The sequence below is a fragment of the Idiotropiscis lumnitzeri genome, chromosome 4 (genome assembly GCF_059441095.1).
Source record: "Idiotropiscis lumnitzeri isolate Australia: NSW breed Sydney's pygmy pipehorse chromosome 4, RoL_Ilum_1.0, whole genome shotgun sequence".
In the NCBI taxonomy this organism is placed as follows: domain Eukaryota; kingdom Metazoa; phylum Chordata; class Actinopteri; order Syngnathiformes; family Syngnathidae; genus Idiotropiscis; species Idiotropiscis lumnitzeri.
In genome coordinates, this window is record NC_142394.1 from 29,086,481 (window position 1) to 29,110,297 (window position 23,817).

The following is a 23,817-nucleotide window of genomic DNA, read 5'->3' on the forward strand; positions in this document are numbered from 1 at the left end:
ACATCCGTTTTATTCTGTATATTTCTGCCGGCCCACATGCAAAGGAATGGCCACCGAGTCCAAGGCTCATCGCATCCCCCCTTTTCCATTTTTTTTTGATGGATGGCGATTTTACTCGACATTGGCACACGTTTTGCATCTTCTCACAGATCGCGTTTAAATTGTGTGCTCAAGCCATCTCCGAGCATGTGGAAGAGCATCCACCAAGGCCCGCAGCAAACAACATCAATATTCAAACAGTGTTGTGTAGCTGGATTCATATTTCATCAGCGGAGCACCTCGGGGGAATCTGGCGTTTACCCAAAACAAAACGTGGCCTGCTAACGTCTGACATCGCTCTTCTTTATTTGATTCTATTCCGCCTCACCGGGCCAAGCTCAAGTTTGATGTGGCGGCTTTGGCAGTTTGCGGCACGACAGATGCAAATAGGCAAGCGTGTCGGGATAAAAAAAAAAAATGCAGGTGGCACAAACAGAGAAGGAAATTCACGTCAACAAGACTCGGGAGGTAAGATGCATCGTATCATTATATTCTGAAATTATTTTAATGTTTTAAATTTCGCTCAATTTTCAACATGCGATGAAGTTGAGAGAGTCAGACTGCCTTTATTTTTTTGAACAATACAATCAAATACAATACGACTTTATCAATGACAAAAATATTACAAACGTTGCTGTATCCTAATTTGATTCAAATGGTTTTAATCTCTCAATGCAGCATTTTTTGGCGTCGCCGACATGATAATTCTGAATATAGTGATTCCCCCGGAACGTCAAAGTGACGATTTGAAAATGTTTAATTTTTGTCCTTACCAGCACCGACCACAGAGCGGCGCTAAATCCACATCGAGGAGTTAACGCGGACGTCCGCGGATGACTTCCTGGGGAGGTCAATTTATGATCACGTGATACTTGAACTGGGCGAGAAATAGGAATAGAGACACATGATCCCGGATGAAGGATTTAATTTATTTTTAGATTTCCACGAGGCTTTTGATTAAATTGAGATTACATCCGTTTTTGGTTTGGTGACGGATTTGAATGACTTTATATTTCTAAAGCTATTTCTAGCTCTGTAGCTTCAGGCAATGGCACCTGCTCAAAATGTGAAATTTAAAGAGCCATACGTCAAGGTTGTGGAAGTTCACCACTTTTGTTCATTATTGTAGAAGACATTTGATCAACTTTAATCAAGAATTGGGTGTGTTGAATAGAAAAAAGTTATGTCAGTTGGCAGGCCATACCAGCTTGTTTTGAAAAACTGAGATCCCCTTCCCTCTATTTAATTCTCAAACTAAATGTGAGAACAATTGTCGTTACATGATTGCCCTCTGCAGTCAATGGATGGGATTACAGTTAAATGCAATTCTGGAATGGAAAGCCAAACACAGACAAAATATAATAAATGAAGAAAATGTGATTTTGAAACGATGAATGGTGTTTTAAATTGAAGTAGTTTATTGGATTTATTAATTAAAAAAAAAAATAACGACAAGTTTTGGGGAAATACTACCCTTAGGGCTGGGCGATATGCCCTCAAATCAATATCGCGATAAATTGAGCAATTTAACCCAATAGCGATAAATGCATGATAAATTCCCGACGTGGACCAAAATCAAAATAAATGCAGGAAATGAATATTAACTGCTTTTTTTATTGACCAACTGGTACACATTACCTTCAATGAAAAATAAAATTACAAAAAACATTTGTATAAACATTCCAAATAACTTGCTTTGCATGACTTGAACATGTCACAAAGAACAGGAGAAAAAGGGTACCTGACGTAAAATCTTTTTCTGCAAATAGATTGCGCCAAGATGCTGTCATGCCATGAGCAAAGGTCTAGATTGGTGTGGTCTCGTGTAAACAATATAAATAATGCCAAATACAAAAAGGCTAAATAAAACGAAAGAAAACTGTCAATGTAAGCCAAATAAACAAGTGTGAATCATGGGGAAAATGTGCGCAGTCGCCACTTGTCGTCAATATAATGCACAGTCAGGCTCAAACAGAGATCCATGTTGTTAGGGTTTCCAACGAGGTTTAGGGTTTCCAATTATGGTTACGGTTAGGGTTGCCAACTAGGGTTCAGATGGGTGGAGTCACGTGACTCGACGCGCTGTAGCCGTCTTAAAGGGCCATTAATATTGCTGCAGACAGAAGAGACTTTTCTTTTTTTTTTTTTAACACCATATTTATCGAAATGGGCAAAATGATGTTGGTCATTGTGATAAATTTCGGTCACGGTAAATTTTCGGTTTATTGCCCAGCCCTAATTCCCCTTATACTGTATTATTTTTTTTAAATGGGAGAGGTTTTTTTTTTTTGTTCCTGAGATGAGATTTTGTCAACAGCGCTTTACCAGTCAAGTTTTCTGATTTCCATCCGCAGGTTCTCCTCAGCTAGAAGTTAATTTTCAAATACATTTTTACTTGACAAGATGGAATGATTTGATTATTTTGTGAAGTAGAAAATCTGTTCTTATGAAATATTCGAGGGGCTTGTGTGGTTGCTCGTTTGCTTGACAATAATTGGAATCTGTTAAAGTACGAGGAATTTATGCGATTAGTAAAATTTTTTGTGTTCCGTTTAACAAAAAAGGACGACGAAAGCTCTTCCACTGCCTTTGATATCAGTAAACGTGTACGAATCTCCAAGTAAATTTAAAAAATAACTTTTTTAGGACAAGGAACTTTATTTTTTAAGGAATTTGAAGTTGACGGTTGTTGGTTTCATAAACTCCACAAAAAAAGGAGAAAGAATTAAGCAAGCAAGCAAGAGAAAGAAAACGGCTTTCTAATATTCGCCACTCGTTCATTCTGACCTGTAAAAATCAAACATCAAAAGCATCCGTGTGATTTCAGAACAAGCCATTTTTTTAATCTTTATTATCCTTCATTCATCCGCAACATTTGCTGCTTTGTAAATAGAATAGAAATAGAAATAGAATAGAAATCCCTTTATTGTCATTGTACTCAAGTGTGCAACGAGATTAGAGGGCATCACATAAATCTGAAAAACACAAATAATGAAATCAGCTGACACCAAATGTTACTCGGTCAGGTTAAATAAATAAATGTGCAAATATTCGGACGGCTTGGTGGTGATGACCTCACAGTGCAGAAGTGAAGAGTTCCTTCCTGTGTGGAGTTTGCAAGTTCTTCCCGTGCTTGCGCGGGTTTCCTCCGGGTACTCCCGTTTCCTCCCACATTCCAAAAACATGCGCGGCACGTCGATTGGACACTTGAGAGTTCCCGTGGGTATGAAAGTGAGCGCGGATGGTCGTTCGTCTCTGTGTGCCCTGCGATTGGCTGGCAACCAGTTCAGGGTGTGCCCCAGCCTACTGCCCGAAGACAGCTGGGATAGGCTCCACCCCCCTCCGCGACCCTCGTGAGAAGTGGTTCAGATAATGGACAGTATCCCCCCCCCCGTGATGAAAGAGGAAGTAAATGAGCACAAGCGAAAGCAGCAAAGAGGCCGCTGGCCATGTGTCATCAGGCTGTAATTTCCATCATGAAGGATGAAAAAGAAAGGCCCCGATTGCGGTCATCTGCAACAACTTTTTGGGTGGTGGGCGTCACTGGCCACTCAGAATCCAGTCATTTTCCTCCAGGAGTTCCGAAAACGACGCCGTGTCCGGATACGGCTCGATCGAAACCGCGTTTGATGGGTTGAACGCGAACGCGTCTCGGGTGTTTGGCGGAACGGGAAGGGGGGGCGTCAGCGGCTCTGGTTTCGGCGTCAAGGCCCGATCGCCGTCGGGCTGCTCCGATGATAAAGGGGTCTCGCATTTGCCGTGAAATGCAAGCGGATCGAGCGGCGCCGCTATCGGGAAAATTCCTGAAGTGACCGACAGGACGTCGTCGCGATGAAGTGTGGAGAAGACGGACGAGGGGAAATGAGGGAATTCTGCGTTGGTGTCGCCGCCAAAAAGCGAATGAGGAGCGTGTGGGAAAAGGCGGGCGGGTTTGTAGGTGGCGAGCGTTGAAGGCTTGAGGGCGTCCACCTGCGCGGAATCTCGAAGGTCGCAAAAGGGCTGGTGGCGCTTCAGGGCGGCGGTGTAGTGACCAAATTCTTTTTTTAACGCTTCAATCTCCTTTTCCAGGGCTGAGTTGGACGCTTCCAGCGTCAGGAGCTCCTGACGAGGCAAAACAGATGGACACTTCACGAAGATTCACTTGGAAGAAAAAAAAAAAACAATGTCCAAAGTTTGGCATCACACACATTCAGCCACAGGTGAGCAGACAGATACTACAGTACGGATCAACGTGAGGAAGGCGACCTCAAGTGGACAAAAATCATCCCTGCACGTTCCTCAAATTGATCTCGTACGTCGGAATGACATGCAAGGAAATATTGTCGATATTTGGTTGCCACTTAAAAGATTTTGAGGGATTGCCGTACTTGGTGATGGGAAAATGAAGCTTGAAATTTGCTTCATGAACCAGCTGTTATATTTTTGAGTCCTCTAGATGGCACTGTTGCTTTAAATAAAGACTTTAAAAAAAATGGTGATTCTTTGTGTTGTCATCCCAACGTTGAACAGAGAGTGCCATCTGCTGGTGTCCAAAAATACGACAACTGCTTCATGAAGCAGATTTGAAGCTTCCATCCCGAACTTCACAAAAGTGAAATTTTCAAATGAACCTAACGAATCTTTGAAGGTAAACGGAAGGTAAAATTAAAACAATTTTAATCAGAAATCACAAAATGCGCAAAATGTTTTTCTTTTTTTTTTTTAAACTGACATTAAATACATCTTTCTTTTCTAGCAGATCAGGGATTTAAAAAAAAAATTTGTGTTTGACCAATCAAAACTTGCGAAATAGGGATTTTACCAACCGGTGTAATTTCAAGCGCCGACATTTCTGGGGGAGGAAAAAAAAAGGCCACCTGTTGCTTAATTCAAAAATGTTATGACCAGTTTAAATAATTTATCATCCTTATCATCAAGATGATGAAAACCTGATGTGCTAGAGAGGGAAAAGAACGAGGGCAGATTTGGAATCAGAAAATAAAAGTTGTGTTACATCTCTGATTCCAAAAAATGCGTTGACCCGTTTTTATTCTCACAATTTGCTGTTCTCTTACGAGGTCCTCCAAATAATTTTGGTTTTAGTTGGACTTAAAGCTCGACAATGCAGAAAGAAAAAGTGAAAGTCCAACCACACACACACACACACACACACACACACACACACACCACTGAGCTCACTGTCACAATTCTTTTGAGCGCTATGCTAAGCAAAGTAAAGCTCGAATGCGATCATTTGACCTCAACCGAGTTTAGCTTCTGTTTTTTGTTTTTTTTTGTTCCACTCATTGTGAAGAGACAGAAGAACTTATCAAGTCATGGAAACTCATCGAATGTTTAACTAAATCCAAAAATATAACCATAAATTCTCTGTGCCTTCTTTTTGATGCTGTTGCCCCCTACACGATGTGTGTGTGTGTGTGTCGGTGTGTGTGTGTGTGTGAATGGGTGGAGGAGGAAGGGGGAGGCGAAAGGCGGTGCTATTTGGCTGGGATAACACACTTCTCCTAAAGCATACCAGTTCTAAGAAATGGCCATATACACGGCCACTCCTCACACACACACACACACACACACACACACACACACACACGCATACAAGTAAAAAGACAATCACTGACAACCTGGTGGAGTTGGTCGGCCCTCTCTGTTTGTTTTTTGCGGCTCTTCCGGGCGGCGTCTCGGTTCTTCAGGCGTCTCTTGGTGCCCTTCTTGCCCCCCACCACCACTCTCTCCTGCCGACAAGAACAAAGCACAACGGCCGTGTTTGTCAGAAGTGGGAAGGAAGAGCTTCCGTCGAAATAGCTTTTAAAAGGCGGCAATGTTCAAATTGGATCGGTTGAGGAGTTTCATTTTGAAAAAAAAAATAAATAAATAAATCAGTGCTTTGCTGCCCTACGGTGGCGACGTGGTGCCATGGAATTATGTTGAGGTCAGTTGAGGAGTTTCATTTTAAACGTCTTGATTTGATGTATATTGTTAAAACCCTGTGAAATTAAGATACAGTCTTTTGAATTCTACTGGCTCAGCCGAGTGACTCAAAACCAAGTGCAACATTCTTGCAACCTGTGCTACAAAATGTCTGACTGGTGCATTGGGTGGCATGCGCCCTTGACTGGTGAGCACTCCAGGGTGTTGTCGACAGGGATAGACTCAGCTCAACATGATGCAAAGCCATCAATTTAAAAAATAAAATAAATTACAATGGAAAAATACACTTGATTTGCTCAAATTTAAAAAGTTCAACTCCAACACAGATTCATTAAACACAATTTGCTATATAATTTCTAAATGCTTATATCAGATTCTAAATCGCTTGAGGTGCTGAAGTTGTTTTTTTTTTTTTTTCGCTGAAGGAATCATTTAAATTCTGGACGATTACATCATGAAACAATTCAAAACAAGAATATGCAGTTTTTTGTTTCCATGTTTAACTTAACTTAAACTACGCTCACCTCATCATAAATTGTGTCTCATTAAAAGGGAGCAGAAGAACTTACAGAGCCGGATGTGGCGTCGTCGTCTGTGTCCATGAAGAGAAGGGACATCTCACCTCCAGCGGGGCGAACTGTCGTCCTGGTGCAGGCACCATCAGGCTGGCCCGCACGAGCTCAAAACCGGACTTTGAAGCTATTGACCACCAAACTAGGAATGCACCCCGCTTGGGGATTGCGAGCTGGATGACGCAGAGGAGCTTTCACTTTCTCTTTATATTAAAGTCTGTAGAGCTAAAAGAATCGCCGCTGCCCACCCCCGCCCCGCATAGTGGCTAAAGACGTGACGTCACGAACGTAACGCCGATGTGCACCACACGAGGACGCCAAAAGCCCAACCCAAAGAACGACTGGGGCGAAGGGACGCAGAAAGAATCGTGTGGTGGGAACGTCACAAGTAATTACAAATTTTGTATAATTAAATCAAGCACGTCAGCGTTCTACACATTTTAAAACTCCTATAATGAGCATTCATATTTCCTCTTTTTCAGTCGAAACACGACACGAACGTGCATTACTGTGAATATGATTGATTCAACGATGTAAGAAAACTTTGATTAAATACAACACGGTTAGAATTACTGAACCGATTTACGTGGTAACCTGCTTTGAAGACAAGGCACAAAGATTTCCATTTTCTAAATGTCCTCCCTCCCTGGAGTTTGAACGCGACAAAACGATTATGAAATTCCCAGCACACTGGAACGCAACAGAAAATTCTCCTTTGGCAATGGCCAACCCCGTCTACGCTGACCAACGAGCGAGCGCCAATTGCCGAACTGACCAATAGGACGTCGCGGAAAGGCGGATCTCGTATCCACTCGCGAGCTGCTGAAAACATCACACCGAACAGAACATTTGGATACATATTTTTTGTTTCTGTTCGGCCCAGCAAGACTGTATCGCGATGGGTTTGCTGACAATTCTGAAGAAAATGAAGAAGAAGGAGCGCGAGATGCGACTACTGATTCTGTATCCTCTTTTGGTGGAGTAGAAAATGATTTTTCTTTAGCAAAAGTAACCGATGCGAGCGTAACACTGAAATTTTCTCGTGTAAACGCACGAGAACGCAATCGACAGGATAGTTCCGATTCGTGTTTAATCGGCATTAGCATGAGCAATGTGGTTGTGTTTGTGTGTTTTCTCCTGAACTGGCTGGTGCAGAGGGCTGGACAACGCGGGCAAGACGACCGTCGTGAAAAGGTTGAATGGCGAGGATATCAGCACCATCCCGCCGACGTTAGGCTTCAGGATCATTACTTTGGAGCACAGAGAGTAAGAAAGGCGGAAGATGAGAAATCATCCAAGCAAGGCAAACGCATTCTTACGTTGGGGCGCACCCTTATGACGTCAACACGCCAAATTAAACGTGCTCTTGTTGTCGCAGCTACAAGTTGAACATTTGGGACGTAGGAGGGCAGAAATCTCTACGCTCCTACTGGAGGAACTACTTTGAGCGCTCGGATGGTCTCGTGTGGGTGGTCGACAGCGCAGACCGACAACGCATGGATGACTGCAAGCAGGAGCTCCACAAGCTGCTTCTGGAGGAGGTACCCCCGAAATTCCGGCCCAAGTCAAATTGATGTTGATATTTTTTTTTGCCCCCTACCTTGTAGAGGTTACTTGGTGCCACATTGTTGGTGTTTGCAAACAAGCAAGATTTACCTGGTGCCTTGCCGTTAGAAGCGATACAAGCGGTAAGGTTCACTTTTCTGTAGTTCTGCAGGCCGGTTATGTAAAAAAAATGTTTTATTTGCAGACTTTGGCCCTGGATGACATCAAGAACCACCACTGGTGCATTATGGGATGCAGTGCTGTGACTGGACAGAACCTTCTGACAGGAGTGGACTGGTTGTTGGATGACATTGCCGCACGGATCTTTAATGTAGACTAAAATGTGACTCAACTTGTTGCGACAAACCCAGAATTCTACCCTGAACTTTTTTTGGGGGCTGGCATATCTTGTGGTATACGTTTCAACTTCTATTTGGGGGGAAAAAAAAGGTGGCAAATAGTTCCAATATTTGTGTAATGATTCTAGCAGCATGATCAATTGTGGTCATTACCTGAGCAACTGTAGTCATTTTCATGAGAAATTGTCAAAAGGGTGAGATGCTCTGCACCGAATAAATAAAAAAAAAAGCACAACTTTTGATGCTACAATTGTGTTCTGCAAACCCGATACTAAATCCGAATATTCTTTAGACCCGTATGGGAGAGGGACGTATGCATGCAAAGTTTTGCTCGTACAAAAGAAAACTCAAGGTTGCATTTCATTTAATTTTATTGAAGCAAAATGTTTCAAGAAAAACATTCAGTTTCATCGTCCCATGTCATTCCCATCTCTTGGCAGATGGAAAATCCTGTCAGGCAATGGGGGAAAGAAAAAAAAAGTCATTTCCCAGAAGACAAGACACTTGTTTGAATGTTTGCCCTCAGATCAGAGACGACCAATCAGTCATAAAAGTTCAGACTGGGGCGGTAACACAAGCTCATCACTTCTATTGGCAAATTAAAAATATGCACAACGTACCAACATGGCTGCTGGGGACACCTGAAACATCCTGGCAGATGAAATGAACACTCCGGCCTGTCAACGGGGGGGGGGACCCAAAAAATTAAATGACGACTAAAGCAGCTTTTAATGAATGTGCTATTCTGTCAATTAATGTGGTTCAGGAATGGTACCAATCAGTCATGAATCTTCAGACTGGGGCGGTAGCAAGAAGTCATCACTAACACAAAAGCCTGAACACAAACGCCACTCGCACTCACCTTGACAAAATGGCCACCATCCACCTGAAAAAGCCACGAGAGTAGACATTAGCTCGCTTCTTAACTCAACATGTGGCTAACACGTTACAACTAGTTTCCTTTTCAGACTGTTGGCAACCCCAACAAGTTGTCCCCTTGTTGCCATGGCAGCACCAGTGGGTTCACCTTTGCAGGTCTGGCGCCGACATCGCGTAAGACGTGTGCAAGTGTCATCACTAAGGAAACGTATTGAACGTGTATCTTGGGGCTCACCTGCTAAATGTTTGGGTCCAAATGCGGTCACATCTGGTTGAGGGGGAAAATAAAGTGAGGTTTGAAAAAAAACAAAAAATGCATTTATACTTTAATCAAGCATCAGATGTCAGATTTGTGATTCTCATCAGTATTCAGCCGAACGAGATTCCAGTATTGTCTCATCATTTTCAGTCATCAAGCGGCAGTGGGACTTTTGTCACAGACTCACCTTCCACCTGTTGAAACAGAGAGACTTTTAATTTCTGTGTCAATTTTCATACAATTAATTAGAAAGAGGTGCTCAGCAGTTCGTGTCGTTTCACAGTGGATCAAAGTGAGCTAAGTTCATCATCATTGCACCCATGGAAACAAATTCAATCACTTACATTTGGTGATGCGTCGTCAGCGTCGCGCCACTTTCTCCTTGCAGCTGCTGTGAAAAGAAAAAAAAAAAGTCTCATTTCAAGTGGAAATGCTCATATTAAGGACATTTTGCTTCGGAGGGCCAAGTAAAAAAATTAATCAGATTTCAGGTTGACATCAAATGCTTCAGCCATATGCTTGTCTTTTGAAATTCATCATTTCAACCCAGCAAATGTCAAGATTTTTTTTTTTAAAGCCACACCTCATCATGTGCTGCCCACATCCAACCCAGCAGTTCATGGAGGTCGTTTCCCCATCTACAAGCAAACAGAAGAAAATTTAAATCTTTACATTGAAGCCAACAGATGCTGCTCAGAATCATTTAAAATGGATTCTCTTCAAAGACCAATTCAGTCAGAGAGAGTTCTAGAATTCATCACAGCAGCCATGATTGATTTTTGTTTAACATATAAAAAAATACCTTAAGATCAGAAGGCCACCCTGAAGAGAATAAAGATAAATCACATTAACTCATGGTTACAGCAAGTATTTTCTCATCACGACTGCTCCATGCAACTCAGATTTCGATACATTTTCATCCAGTTTGAGTCAGTGAGAGAGTTCAAAGTTCACATCCCCGCAGCATGACACAGCACAACGCAAAAATCAGAAAAGGAACTTGAAAGGGGGCAATACCAATAGATTCTTGAATAAGGTCCATCTGAAAAGATAAAAATGCACATTTATTAAACAATGACAGTGATGTCATTTCCATTTTACTTTATTAATTGTGTGATCATAGTTAAGTTTAAAGAGTACAATACCTGTGGCTAGTAACGAAGCTTCTCGAACACGCGGCATCTGCAAGACAAAAAAAAGCAGCACGAGGTGCAAGCATTAGCATTAGCCGCAGCCACGTGACTGCACGACGTCGCCGAAGAACATTTTTTTTTCTTTCCAAAAACTTTGTCTCACTTCAGAATAGAAAGAAGTGCATTCACATTGACTCAGAACAGGTCTGTGAAAAGTATCATCATTGAGAGACGATGGAAAGAAAGCCCAAGCGAGGTCAAAAAGTGAAACACCGAGGAAAAAAATAACATTTCCAAATTTCAAAAAGCTAACATTAACACATTTGAATAAATGACAACTAATGCATATTTGTAATGGTCGACATTACGATAAGAACGCAGGGCGAGAAATGTACGCGGTGGGCCCACGTCGCACCCACCGAAACCAGGCCAACACGAAGCCCACTTGGAGCAATAAGTTAACCACCAACGTTTGAGAAAGGAGCTACAGAAACAAAACCACTCTTAACGGACTCCAAAACGATTGGAATTATAAAAAAAAAAAAAAAACGAGAGAGAGGATGAATTTCAGACTTTACCTCAAAGGTGGCACATGGAAGGAAGTGGACGAAGAAATGGCTTCTCCCTTCTTATATACTCGCAATGTGACTCCGCCCACTGCTCATCTTTTGCCGAGAAACGGTGTGCGGTGGACCTTTTTTTTTATAAGAGCAGTCACATATGTATAATTTAAATATTTAAGTGTATATAACTGTCATATAATTCAACAGAGGTTTTTTTTTTTAGCACGGAGATGCTTCGATTCTTCTTTTAGTGGGGTTTGGAAGTAAGTTGTTCGTTGCGCTACTGCCACCTATCGGATGGGAGGCTAAATCAAAGCGGCATCAAGGATCCATGAAATTAAGTGTGTCGTGTGAAAACAAGAAAATCGAAATGGTCAATCATTAATAAAACATAAATACACTTTTAAATTCCCCCTCATATTATAACTATAATATTTTTTGGTGGGGCGGACTGCAGGGACAAAAGTTATTTAAAAGCTTTCAAGAAGTCAATTTGTATGAAGGATTTTTTCGTTTGCTATTATTTGAATAGTATCATAATACAAATAATTGTAATAGTATCATCAGAATATGAAAGGTTCATTGTAATTTATTGTTTAACACAAACCTTTGTTTGCCCCTACAGTCACAGTTTAAGGTAGTGTTGGGACCAACATTGCATAAATATATCACAAAATAGATTGAAAAAAAAGCAAAAAAAAAGATTGACTGCATTGAAATCCACGCTTTGACTTTATTTCTCTGTCGTGCCGCTCAAGGTCAAATCACTTTCACCAGAATATCAAGAGAAATATTGTCTGAATAGCAAGTCAAGTCTCTGTGAGATTAATTCCACAGAATATGTCACAAAATAAATTGAACCCTTTGGGCAAGTTTGTGTCTCCACCCACCCAATAGATGATTACCTTCCGCTTTGTAACTCTTAAAATAAAAGAGAAAATGGGTCCACTAAAAAGTCATTGCTTATCTGGCGTTTACACATTCACACTTTTTGTGTTCATCGTGCGAAACCTGAGAAAAGCTCCAAATAGTGAACCGAGCGTAATAAATGAATAAACTCGAATAAATAATCAGGATCGTTCTGTGATGAAAAGTACAGCATCATGATTGAAGTCCATTTGGGCGTTCATGACGGCTGAGCGGCTACTGGAACTCGGCCAGCGCGACATTGTGCTGATGCTTCTTTTGCGCCGAATGGGCGGGCTTGAGGGTGACGTTGTAGATGTTGGCCACAAACGCCTCCCACCCTCGACGAAAAGCTCGATCCATCGCCTGAGGGGGAAAAAGAAAAACAACGTGTTGCCGATTGTTGTGGATCGGTGATGTAAATGGTGCGAGCGGAATGTTCAGGTGAAGGTTTTGAATAATTTGCCCGTCACTGAACATGACGTCAAGATAAGCGAAGGCTGATGGACCTCCACCCGGCTCCATATGGCGGCGCACGGATTCAGAGTCCAGCATTGTCAACTTTCCTCCACAAAGTGGCTTACGTAACCTTTCAGGGTTTAACGTTTAACCAACGGGGCATTCATGCGCAGATGGAATTTATTTATCGCCTCCATCATCAAGAGCGCGCTTGTTTTTGGGGAACCTTTTGTTGACAGTTTGGAGATCAAGTTTATAAACATTGGCGCAACTATACATATTTCAATATTAATTTTGCGTTTGACAAATGTTTACTTCACACAAATTTAACTAACAGAATAAATGATTGTAATAACGCTTGTGAATGGTACCTGGTGGCAAAGTTTTTTTTGTCTCACCTTGCGATACGTTTTCATTGTATTCCTCTTCACCACCTTCATGACCTCCTCCTGCTCCCTCTTTAGCCGCTTCTTGTCTCGGATCAGCACTCGGTCGTCAGCGTCCTCCCGGGAAGCAAAGTGCGTGAGCGTGTTGGCCTGCTCGGGGGCTTGCCGCGCCTCGGCGACGCTCGGGCTGACGGAGCGCCGAGGTGACGCCTCCCGAGAATCGGCTTGCTTCTGCTTCCTCCTGGAGCTTCGCCTCCTCCAGCCGCTGCCGAGCGTCCCCGGCCGCAGCGTTTCGCCGCCGTCAGCGTCACTCCCCCCGTCCGCCGTCAAACTGTCCGTCAGGGGTGCCTTTTCCAACTCGTCCAGGCGGTTGTAGAAGCCGCTGGATTTGTCCAAGAACTTGGGAGCTCGGACGGAACCTTTCTTGGAGTTCTTGCCGATAGTCATGGTCCCAGTTCGATCTCCGTGTGCTTCGCTTGTGTTCTGCTCCGGGGAAAAAAAAATGAAGGGGCGGGACGTGGAGGGAGAGATTAGTTACACAATCTTCACATGCAAAATTAGGAACGCTTCAAGGTAGGACAAAGATTAAACTGAGCAGTCAAACAAATGCGTCATGAACAATTTAGTGTTGTGACGACAACGCACAGCTTCAACGTGGACTATGAACACACAAACTGCTGTGAAATGCTGAATTTAAAGCTTTACATTTCCGAACAGAGAACTTAACTTCATGTTAAGTGACATAAACTGGACAACCTGAGAGGAAGACCACATCATGTGCTCGATACAAATAAGGACATTTATAATGGAACAAAATGTCCAATGAATATGCGGGTGAATGAATAACTCGGGAGCTCTGATTTGGTGATCCGCCCCAAATGCGCACACACACACAATGACGAATGTCAACAAAGGGAGTTCGGGCTGTGTGTGTGTGTGTGCACGTGTCAGCCACATGCTTCCAACTCAAGTACACACAGACAAAACCTCACCGTAGTGATGCGGAAATCAGGTTGCCGTGGCGACAGTCCAGCAGAATAAAGTTGTGGTTCAGATAGCCGCGATGCTTCCCACAAATCTAAACTGTGCACTGCCAACAAAGCAAAAAAAAAAAGAAAAAAAAGTGAATTATCTTTTGCTCATTTATATTTACTGTAATAAGTGAGTATAGTGATAATATAAGTAATAAGCGTGTAATAAGCGCAGAAGTGTACCTTATGAATGCTGCCGTGGTAGCGTTGACATCCATTTGTGTTTTTAGCTTCAACAAAATTAAATCAACAACTTCCCAAGGGCACATAACAGAAATATAATAATGAAAGCGACAAAACCAACATTTGACCTAGTTTATTTGCCAATGACGCGGCAGACAACGTAACGAGCAAACATGACAGCAAGAAATAAATAACATTGGATACACGCAGGCCATTACTCATCTCCAACAGTTGTCTTTTACGCACTGTACATGAACTGATCTTCAGAGTTTGTATTGTTGCTTGTTCGAATTTCACTGGAATTTATTAGACTACTTAAAAGGCATCTGTGTGGTTATCATGCAAGAAGAAAGGCATGCATGACTTTTAATCGGAGGTCCACTGGGAGTATGAACTGGGAATTACAGTACTTCATTTGCACACACAGTTGACACCCCGGGGTGTGTGTGCGTGTGTGTGTGTGTGTGTGTGTGCGTGTGTGCGTGCGCGCGTGCTCTTGTCAGACCTCAACACCCGCATCAGAGCCCAAACCCTGAGCCTGCAGAGCATCTTCCCGTTTCATTTTGGGCTTCTCCGTGCGCGTGTGCCACACCAGCACCTGCGAAGGCACAAAAATGTTGCCGACTTGTTTCTACTCAACTCCCAAAAGGTGGTCGCCCGAGAAAGGGCTTACTTTGGAACAGTTGTCCGCTTTGGGCTCCAGTTGGTCCATGGTGACGAGGCTCTGCAGGAGATTGCTCTCCAGGAAGCCAATGGGCGCGTTGCCGTCAAAACGGGTGTCCGGGTTGGCCAGAAGCAGCTTGAGGGACACGGCGAAGCCGGCCATGTCCATCGGGAAGGGACGGCTCGGACGCCAACCGACGTGGAAGCGAACCACCTGTGAAGCGGCAAGATGGAGAATTGTGGAAGTTCTCATCAGATAAGACCTCATATCTCCCGCCCACCTCCCATAGAAAAAAAAAGCGATTATTTAAATCATTAAAAGTGTTATTACCGTAAACTGCACATTTGTTGCGGGTACAGTAATTTATTTGACAAAATACTAGATCAAAAATAGACACTTCATCTTGGAAAGCAAGTTATAACATTAATAAAAGAATAAAGAAAAGGCTGAATCGGTGTAAGATATGCCAAGACAATGACGGTAATTTTGGCGACATGAAACAGAAAAGGTGTTCTGCATTTATGTGAATGATTTTGGAACATCGCTGTCCGTGCTCTGGTAGAGAGGCAATTCCGTCGCACGAAGCGGAAGCAGCAAGATGGTCCTCTGTTGTTTTCTTGATCACAGTAAAAAAAGCCTTTCCGCTTTGCGTCAGTCCCTAACAAGTTTCTCATTCACTTCAAACTTTCTTTACGTTGCACAATTACGGTTTTCAGCTGCAAATTTCTCTACTCGCAGCTTTGTCGTCTGCAGAATATGATTCTGTTGAGGGGCATTTGTGTTCAGTAAGTCCCAGTTGACTTTTGTAAGGTCTCTGTGATTTCGGTACGAGAGCGCCCTCCCGTGGCTGTCTGTGAAATTACTTTTTTTCCCCCATGTATAAATGCGAGTATTAAGCACAGGACCAAACCTATGAAAAAAAATGCGATTTACAGTATGGAAAATACGGCATTTGTATTTTTTTTGTTAACAAATAACATTGGTCAACAGCAAATTTTAACCAGAGTTGGCATCGTGTCCCTAAATGTATTTTTGGCACAGATTTTAAAAAGCGTTTCCTTTTCTTGAAGCACACCAGGTTTTTGAGATAGTTTTTGTTTTCAAGTTTGATCTATAAAAGCTTGTGAAATACAGATTTGACCACGTGCAGCAATTTAGAGCTAAGTTCCCGGGAAATAAAAAAATGAATTCACTGTTGCTGAATCTAACTCTTAATAAATCATTCTTAATATATATTTCTTTCACATTGTATTATATTATTATTATAACTATTATGAAAACCTGATGTGCTAGAAATAAAATGAGAGCAGATTCGGAATAAATGCAAAAAATTCAACTTGAAAAGTTTAGTTAACTAAATATTTTTGAAAATATGTCATTGAATCATTCATTCTCACTAACGAGTGACGGCAGGAGCTCCGAGTCCAGTCAATCTGCTCCTAGCGAGTGTTCTCATTTTGTATTTGTGAGTTTGGCTGTTACATTGAGAATATGTCGCATATTTTTCTTAAGTCAGAAACAAACCTTTCCTCCTTCGACGACAGGTTTCTCGTACTTCATCCCTCCGACGAGTCCCACGGGCCACACGGACACTTGCTGCGTGCTCCTCATCTGAGACGACAATAACAACATCAACAATGCGAGCTTGAGAGAACAAATAATTTCTTCTTCTCTTTTCCAGCCTGACCGATCCGTGGACAAAAAAACTAAGTAGTACATTACAGGCAAACAAGAGGGTCCGTGTCAACGGTCATACCTCTTCAAATATCTGCAGACTGTACGTGTTATCGTCATCGGCAAAGTAGACCACCCCCTGCTGGCCACGTCCGTCCGTCTGAGCGCTTCTGTCCTCCCTGAGCCAGCGAAGCGCCTCGTTTCTCTGCTCCACACCGCGAGGTTTGAGCCAGCTCGGATCTCCCTGGGCAGGGAAGGAAAGGATGTCGGGTTTAGCACAGATGTGCGCAACCCTGTTTGCCTTTTATGAACTCAAACTGCTTTTATGAAAAATGTCCACCTCCTGCAGCTTGTGCTCCTTGGCGGTGGCCATGTGGAGATGCGTGTAGGACAAGCCAGACTTGGCCAAGAGTTGTTCCACCAGCGGCGTCTTGCGCTGGGAGTCCTCCACAACGATCCAATGGAGCCGGGGTACGTGAAGGAAGGTCTGGGACAAGCGAGTCAGCTCAGCCTTTTGCACCAGCCTGGAACAATCCACAAGGACGTCGGTTGACTTGAACCAACGGAAGGGAGCAGTGACGTTACCTGGCATATGTCGGCGTGATAACAAAGATAGTGGGCAGGGAGGAAACTTTTTGAGGTTGCCCGGTGGCCTCCAAACGCTTCGTTTGCTCCTGAAGACGATGCAGTTCCCCCCGGAGTCGAGATATGATTCGCTCCTTGGGCATGTCGTGCTCTGTGCAGTCACATCGCTGACCTGGGGGGAAAAAAAACAAGACACTACTTGGCGATTTGCTTGTGCAAGCAAAACAATTCAGCATGTGTTCCGTAACAAATAGGCCAGTACATCTGAAGTCTGCTCACCAAGCTGCATCAATGCATAGATGAGTCCCAGCAGAGAGACCAGGAAGTATAGCACAAAAACCGTTTTCAGCTTCAGCCTCATCTTTGTGGCCATCGTACCCTGAACGTCACAATGAGGAGAAACGCCCATGTACTTGCAGCTGTTTATCGAACGATACAAATTGTAAAAACAGACAAACTGAGAACAGCCGCGATAGTACGGAAACACCTGCACAAACGCGCACGGTGACTTGTGACGGGAGGCCACTCCCAGCACAGACACGCAAAGTAATTAGAGTAGAGTAATTATGCATTCAAACAGCCTATTCAGGTTTCTAAGCAGTACGGAGTTATTTATTTTAAAACACTTAACCAATAATGTGCTTTTGCTGCGCTCTGGTGGATTCATGTAATTAAAGGTCAAATGCGAAATTTTTATTCGTTTGCTTTTCTCGTCTGCACAATTGCAGATTAAAACGACTAACATTAGGAAAGCGTTAAAATGTGTGTAAACATAAACGCGTTCCATCAAATCTGGACAAAGTTAAAAAAGACAAAAAAATCGAATCTTATAAAGATAAGTAAATCAATGCATTTAAAGAAGCAAACAAACGTGACGTTATCGATGGCATCCTCGCAAACGCTAGCTCGCTACCTTTCGAAAGGTAGCTAGACAGACCGACACGAATTAAAAAGCACATTTACGCATATGCCTACCTAAAGATAATCTCGGTCGATGCTTTTAGCAAAATCTTCAACACTTGACGTCATTTTTTGTCGCAAAAATCTTCGTGAGACAATCCATTCATTCATTCCTATTGGCTTTTGCAACCACTTCCGGGTTGGGTGCCACACGTTAAAAAGTCCCAACGAAACAGTGCGCATGTGCGTTAGGGTTCCATACAAATTTGCAACATCGTTCGTTGAGAATAAATAAATAAGAAATACGTCTTAGGAAAAGAGAAACTGATTTATTGGATGTGTGACATACAAACAAAACACTGACAAGGCAAAATGACTTTGTGTTCCCTTTCATTATATTTTGAATGACCGGACAGTAAGCGTCTGTCTCAAACAGATTTGATCAAGTCAGTTCATGTGAAAATTTCATGTTTCAAAATGTGTTTTGCTTTAACATGGGATCCATAAGAGCACATATATGTTATATACAGAAGGATAGAAGAGACCAAGAAAAAGATTTCTCATAATAGTGGCTAAGTAACAATTTTTCCAAAACAAAATAGTCGTACAGAAAATTGATGATTTTTTTCCCCCCTCCCCCTTCTTTAAGACAGCTCACCTGCCAAGAGGACTAATTAGTGGTCAAATTTTACAGAGAACTTATATTTTCAAGGCATGAGAGGAGCATGTCCTGGGCTTACAAATTTTTTTTTTGATTGCAACTACAACTATTCACAAGAATTTAAAAGTGGATTATTAATAAAAACGGAATGACACAATCACTCCAGATGCATGTACCCTGTAGGCTTTGTAAACATATCAACTACTCGTCGCTCATTCAAAACGAAAGCCTGGGATTTAGGGGGATGAAAAGGCATGTTGGCAATGAGTTCACTCATGACGCACGTTCCTAGCGGTGACCGTGTAAGAAATTGCTCCGTTAGTCTAATGAGGATTTACTATAGAACTGCTGCAAAGTTCCTAAATCAGCATCCACTGTGGCACACTTGTCATACTTAAGACTTAAACTCATTGAAAGAAGGCTTGATCCATCTGTTAAACTGGCATGGCGCACATGCTCAAAAAAAAAAAAAAAAAAAAAAAGGCGGGAGGTGCATTTACAGTGCCGCTGCAATGAGTCAGAAATCACAACATGTTCCGCTCACCAGGAAAGAGGCGGCGACATGAGAGCGGTGCCACTTGTCATGGATAGGAAGGAGATGACGGGGAAAAGATAAAATAAACAAAAGCTCACACTGCATGCCGCTTTTACAGCAGAAAAACACAAACGTCACTCCGTAACATCAAGATGTGGAACTAAAAACGCCGCCGTATGTGGCCCGTGATCAAGAAAGGAGGCAGCTCCAGCTTTGGCGCGCACTTTGACCCCCCCGCTGCCTTTCGAGGCCAAACGATCAGTGGCAGCATCCGCCGCAGTGGCCGCCGCCGTGGCTGTGACCCACCGACGCCTCGCCGTGCTTGGTCCGCCGGCTCAGGATCTCATACGAGCAGTCGTCGCCGCAGCAACCGGACATGCTCGGCGAGGTTTCGTCCATCTCGAACCTGCGGGGAAAAAGCGGAGCCGATTCGAAACATGTGCGGCGATGCTCGCATTCCGCGTCGCGGTACTCACTGGAGAGCGTCTCTGAAGAACTGGTAAGCGCCGTGGTTGTGTTTGAAAACGGTCAGCATCACTTTCTTCATCTGTGTACTGCAGAGAATAAACAATAAAAAAAATGCTTAGTTTGCTTTCTGTTCTATACAAATCCGCATTGAGATGAATTGCAATGCAATTCTTTTCTTTTGTCCAATCAGATTACAGCTTTAATGGGTTGCCAGGTAAATACATTTCGCTCAACGCCTCACAATCCTGAGTGTCGGCATCCACCACACGCACCATCAAAATCAACTTTTAGATTCACAAATCCTCAGATTAACTTCAGAATTTTCTGACCTCCGATTGGTTGATCTTAAAATGGGCATTACAGATCGATTTTAAAGGAAAGGCAATGTCGGACATGGTTCTAAATTAATTTTCATGGCACTTTTCAAGAAAAAAAAAAAATTATTAGGCTAGGTCACCTCACACCGTTACTGAATGGCTTGCTTCAAACCGGAAATTGATTTATTGGGCACGATCAGTGCATGAGTGGAAAAGAAAAAAAATATTATTGTATGTTGTTTTGTGACATGATAGTATTTTAAAGAGCTTGATGACTTTTGTTCCATCTTTTTTTCCACAAACGGTCCAGTTTTGCATTAAACTTAAATCGAAATTGTGACTGTAAAATCTCAAAAGTAACACTCAGAAGAGTCAAGGTCTGAATTTGAGGACTAATCAAATTAAAGCAGGAACAATGCATAACCCCCCACCCCCCATTTACCTGTTAGCGATGAGTTGTAAAATCTGAATGAGGAATTTGCCGAGCCCTTTCCTCCGCACTCTGCTCTCAAGCTGCACCTCGTAGCTGCGACGTGTTCACAAGTTAACATCCAGCGCTTCCTCACGGTACAACGACCGGGACAACATACGGCGTCCTACCAATATAGCACCTCTTCCCCGCACTCCACGTCGAATCGGAAATGAGAGAAGGCCACGGGGGCGGAGTCGCCGTCGCGGGCCAACAGGTACCACGCCCTCTCGTCGTTCATTTCTTCCCTCTTCTCGCGTTCCTTCCAGCCCCACTCGCTCTGCTCGTACCTGGCGGCACAGGAAAATATTTGCACTTGGGACGTTTTATAAGCTTAAAAAATCCACATCGGGTGCTTACAGTGTCTGCATGTTGGCCCGGGTGAGTTCGAAGGCCCATTCCACTGACAACGGGTTGAGGGCCGTCACTCGCTTGCATTCGATCTGCAGGTTCAGTCTGGATGGGGGGGGTCACATTTTCAGCACCACGTCAAAAGTGGGGGCAGAGTGGCGTGCAAATAAATACATACCCGTTCCTGTCGTACTTTTTGAAGGCTGGGAAGGAATCCAGCGGGTCATCGAGCTGGGAGAAGATGACAAAAGTGTTACGAAAAGAGCTCAAGTTCATCTGACTGATTGCAAAAAAAAAAAAAATAATAATAATCCACACATTAGTTTTGATTTTGGTAGCGCTCAAGAGCGGTTTCGAGCGTACTTGGCAGACAGAATTTTTGGTGTTAGCCTTGGTTGCTCTGTTTCTCACTTTGCCTCAGTTTTATGGCATTCCACAGGGTTCAATTTTAAGGCCCCTGTTGTTTTCAATGTATTTGCTGCTGCTGGGTTCCATTTTAAAGAAGCACGGCATTTCTTTTCATTGGTAAGTGGATGAAAGACAGATTATTTTCACTTTATCCTTAAAGCCACTTTCGCCCTGTCTGGAGAAATTCAAAGCCTTTATTGGCATTGAAATGAGCAATAAAAATAAAATTGTATTAAATTGTAAAAATGTATTGTATTGAACTACACTTCAAAGTTAATTTTAATATTTTATTATTATTATTTTTTTTAATCGTAAATGGTCTGGTCCCACTGACTTGGACTCAGCGTGAGACGCGGCATAGTAGGGTTTTAAAGACAATTTATTGTCTTTGTTTTTATATGTCTGAATTTTACTTGATGTACATGACTTTGTATGCAGCTTTGTTTGGTTATAAAGTTCTTTATAAATAAAGTTCAGACCCATTTTGATGTCATCTGGATGTTAACGATGTGCCTGTGAAGCAACCACCGCCCACCCCCTAAGGGGCACAATTATTTACTGTATCAAAGCGATGCCACCAAAAAACCTCCATCACTTGGCTCCGATCCCCAATCAAGTCACCTTATTGGCAGCGTCCACCTTGGCGCAGACGGCGTCCATGGCTGCCCTCTCCTCCAGACGCCGCGCTTTCTTCTCCTTTGCTCGGCTGGATTTCCTCTGGGGATGGACCACCAAAACAATTATGAATATCTTCATGATGGTCAGAAGAGAGATAGAGGTATAAATGCAGCACAACTGAGCTGACCAACAAGCTATGTGGGTCACAAGATCTACTTCATTCAGTTTTGAGGGAAAGTCAGAAATGGTTTGGCTAATGGGTGGATGATGTATGAGGCCCCAAAAGTCTAAACAAGATATTCAGATTAATGTTGTGCTTGTGGAATATGAATTAAGCAGAAAAATCCATCCATTTTTATCCGTTTTAAGGGGCGGCCATTTTGCCACTTACTGGCCAATGAAAATGACATCACGCCACCCATGGACAGTGAGCGACCAATCAAAGCTCACCTGTTTTCTGGGTTTGGTCAAATGTCAACTGTTTGTGACGTCATTTTCAAAAACATTTCTGACTTGAGGTCACCTTAAGTGGGGGATATTCTTAACAACAGCGTAAAATTACTGAATGTCAGAAAACTGTGATCAATCATCACCAAAAATGATGCATCTAAAGTCCACCTAAACTTCTGAAATCATTTGAATATACACCCAATTTGTTTTTTGCGGATGTTAAGCGCTTTCTTGAATTTAGTGAGTCAACAGTGAGGCTGATGCACAACGTCCATAAAATCCAAAGCATTGGATCAATCGCTTTGATATTTTCAGTGATGGAAGTGGGCATACGGAGAGATGTGCACGTGGATTGTGGTGACATTTGATCACGGTTTGCAGGCATTGATTTGTTGCTTGATTTATTTATTTTTTACATTAAGCGATTTATACAGTCCCGTAAGTGGTGTACTGTTTGTGTATGCAAACAAACAAACAAGCGCTACTCGTCCAGATGAACTGCGAGGAGGAAGAGGAAGAAATGGACCAAGGAGACCACTTCGGCTCAGAGCTTAAAGCTCGGAATCTGAGGGAACACGTGGATGGGTTTAACGCAAAGAGTGTAAGTGGAGGATGTAAATCGCCGCCACCGCCAAGCACGGCAGTGGCGCAGGCAGGCATGTAGACTTGCTTGCATTTGTCGCTAACGCGGCTAGCGTGGTAAACACGGCAAACATGGCATTGCTAAATGTTAGCCCGCATGCCAAGCAGGCTACCACCATGAAGCCTTCTTGCCCCCCCCCTCTCTCATCAAGTTCACCTCTCTCACTCGCCACTCTCACGCCATCACAGCAAAGGCAGCAGCGGCGGCGGCGCGCTCGTTATGCGAGCGCGTTTCCACTCACCCCCATCTCGCCGCGGCCGCGTCGTGTACTCCGTCACCGCCCCCAGTGGAACGCTCCTTTTTTGTAGTCGGTGCGCCTGATTGTCGCCGCCGGGGAGCGAACGAGCGAGCGACCCGCCGAGGACGACAATGACTTCCGTGCTAACTAGGCTAACTGACTACAGCGCCGGCCGGCCCGCGGTCAGAGCAGGATGCAAAGCTATTCAAAAATAAGAATCGGCACCGACATATAATGACGGGAATGTGATTGCTCCCTTTAGTCGAACGGACGCCAAGAATGCGCTCTTGTATTTATTGCAGGTCCATGTTGCTTTGCTTTCGTCCTTTCTTTACGTCCCTCTCCCCGCCGTCCAACCACGAGGCGTTCACGGGCTGCTCCAAAACTCCGAGTTCGGAAAGTCGGAATTCCCACTCCACAAAGGGACCTTCACTCAACAACTTCGGGATAAACAAAATGTGCTCATTTTCAAATACTGGGCTAGTTTCAACGTGATAGTGTCTCAAGTTCACGCGGGTTTCATTAAAAAAAAAAAAAAAGAAGAAATGGTCATGTCGTGAAAGGCTGAATATGTAACATCCTCGTTTCCGGGAG

The 23,817-nt window shown here is 43.2% G+C and overlaps 5 protein-coding genes, 1 long non-coding RNA gene and 5 other non-coding genes across 17 annotated transcripts; 1 reads left to right on the forward strand and 10 right to left on the reverse strand.

Annotated features, from left to right (window-relative positions):
* Positions 1–3,280: 3,280 nt before the first annotated feature.
* On the reverse strand, positions 3,281–7,415 carry batf2 (basic leucine zipper ATF-like transcription factor 2). Of its 2 annotated transcripts, none has more exons than XM_088294067.1 (3): positions 6,537–7,415; positions 5,658–5,771; positions 3,281–4,140 (listed from the first exon to the last, which is right to left on the reverse strand). In XM_088294067.1, exons 1-3 carry the CDS (start codon positions 6,582–6,584, stop codon positions 3,580–3,582), a joined length of 723 nt encoding a protein of 240 aa, XP_088150193.1. In that variant the 5' UTR covers positions 6,585–7,415; the 3' UTR covers positions 3,281–3,579. The 2 variants fall into 2 exon arrangements, with proteins under 2 accessions (XP_088150193.1, XP_088150194.1); XM_088294068.1 differs by having other exon boundaries at positions 5,661–5,771; positions 6,537–7,408.
* arl2 (ARF like GTPase 2) lies at positions 7,296–8,678 on the forward strand. The gene is made up of 5 exons (XM_088294069.1): positions 7,296–7,502; positions 7,695–7,805; positions 7,918–8,080; positions 8,147–8,227; positions 8,290–8,678. The coding sequence occupies exons 1-5, from the start codon at positions 7,438–7,440 to the stop codon at positions 8,422–8,424; spliced, it is 555 nt and encodes a 184-aa protein (XP_088150195.1). The 5' UTR covers positions 7,296–7,437; the 3' UTR covers positions 8,425–8,678.
* A 118-nt stretch (positions 8,679–8,796) lies between these two features.
* Positions 8,797–11,419, reverse strand: LOC148339080 (uncharacterized). Of its 3 annotated transcripts, XR_015842888.1 has the most exons (10): positions 11,293–11,419; positions 10,727–10,763; positions 10,599–10,623; positions 10,384–10,403; positions 10,165–10,219; positions 9,926–9,972; positions 9,558–9,775; positions 9,306–9,329; positions 9,064–9,120; positions 8,797–8,893 (listed from the first exon to the last, which is right to left on the reverse strand). It is a non-coding gene; the product is annotated as an uncharacterized LOC148339080 (long non-coding RNA). The 3 variants fall into 3 exon arrangements; XR_015842887.1 differs by having other exon boundaries at positions 9,064–9,775; XR_015842886.1 differs by having other exon boundaries at positions 8,797–9,775; positions 11,293–11,404.
* Positions 8,965–9,036, reverse strand: LOC148339081 (small nucleolar RNA SNORD31). Its single transcript, XR_015843020.1, has one exon. It is a non-coding gene; the product is annotated as a small nucleolar RNA SNORD31 (small nucleolar RNA).
* Positions 9,200–9,273, reverse strand: LOC148339082 (small nucleolar RNA SNORD31). The gene has a single exon (XR_015843021.1). It is a non-coding gene; the product is annotated as a small nucleolar RNA SNORD31 (small nucleolar RNA).
* LOC148339083 (small nucleolar RNA SNORD22) lies at positions 9,402–9,526 on the reverse strand. The gene has a single exon (XR_015843023.1). It is a non-coding gene; the product is annotated as a small nucleolar RNA SNORD22 (small nucleolar RNA).
* LOC148339084 (small nucleolar RNA SNORD30) lies at positions 9,662–9,729 on the reverse strand. The gene has a single exon (XR_015843025.1). It is a non-coding gene; the product is annotated as a small nucleolar RNA SNORD30 (small nucleolar RNA).
* LOC148339085 (small nucleolar RNA SNORD29) lies at positions 9,836–9,899 on the reverse strand. The gene has a single exon (XR_015843026.1). It is a non-coding gene; the product is annotated as a small nucleolar RNA SNORD29 (small nucleolar RNA).
* Positions 11,420–11,990: 571 nt separating the features above from the next.
* Positions 11,991–14,217, reverse strand: LOC148339086 (uncharacterized). Its single transcript, XM_088294684.1, has 3 exons — positions 14,021–14,217; positions 13,041–13,511; positions 11,991–12,549 (listed from the first exon to the last, which is right to left on the reverse strand). The coding sequence occupies exons 2-3, from the start codon at positions 13,473–13,475 to the stop codon at positions 12,421–12,423; spliced, it is 564 nt and encodes a 187-aa protein (XP_088150810.1). The 5' UTR covers positions 13,476–13,511; positions 14,021–14,217; the 3' UTR covers positions 11,991–12,420.
* Positions 14,218–14,360: 143 nt separating this feature from the next.
* Positions 14,361–18,300, reverse strand: b3gat3 (beta-1,3-glucuronyltransferase 3 (glucuronosyltransferase I)). Of its 2 annotated transcripts, none has more exons than XM_088294683.1 (8): positions 18,141–18,300; positions 17,445–17,544; positions 17,166–17,337; positions 16,921–17,104; positions 16,663–16,824; positions 16,431–16,517; positions 14,916–15,119; positions 14,361–14,840 (listed from the first exon to the last, which is right to left on the reverse strand). In XM_088294683.1, the coding sequence occupies exons 2-8, from the start codon at positions 17,536–17,538 to the stop codon at positions 14,742–14,744; spliced, it is 1,002 nt and encodes a 333-aa protein (XP_088150809.1). In that variant the 5' UTR covers positions 17,539–17,544; positions 18,141–18,300; the 3' UTR covers positions 14,361–14,741. The 2 variants fall into 2 exon arrangements, with proteins under 2 accessions (XP_088150809.1, XP_088150808.1); XM_088294682.1 differs by having other exon boundaries at positions 17,445–17,584.
* Positions 18,301–18,374: 74 nt separating this feature from the next.
* naa40 (N-alpha-acetyltransferase 40, NatD catalytic subunit) lies at positions 18,375–23,741 on the reverse strand. 3 transcript variants are annotated; one of them, XM_088294653.1, is made up of 8 exons: positions 23,142–23,737; positions 21,896–21,991; positions 21,045–21,097; positions 20,876–20,971; positions 20,647–20,805; positions 20,489–20,572; positions 19,738–19,815; positions 18,375–19,667 (listed from the first exon to the last, which is right to left on the reverse strand). In XM_088294653.1, exons 2-8 carry the CDS (start codon positions 21,932–21,934, stop codon positions 19,520–19,522), a joined length of 657 nt encoding a protein of 218 aa, XP_088150779.1. In that variant the 5' UTR covers positions 21,935–21,991; positions 23,142–23,737; the 3' UTR covers positions 18,375–19,519. The 3 variants fall into 3 exon arrangements, with proteins under 3 accessions (XP_088150779.1, XP_088150778.1, XP_088150780.1); XM_088294652.1 differs by having other exon boundaries at positions 23,227–23,734; XM_088294654.1 differs by lacking the exon at positions 20,489–20,572 and having other exon boundaries at positions 23,227–23,741.
* Positions 23,742–23,817: the final 76 nt, after the last annotated feature.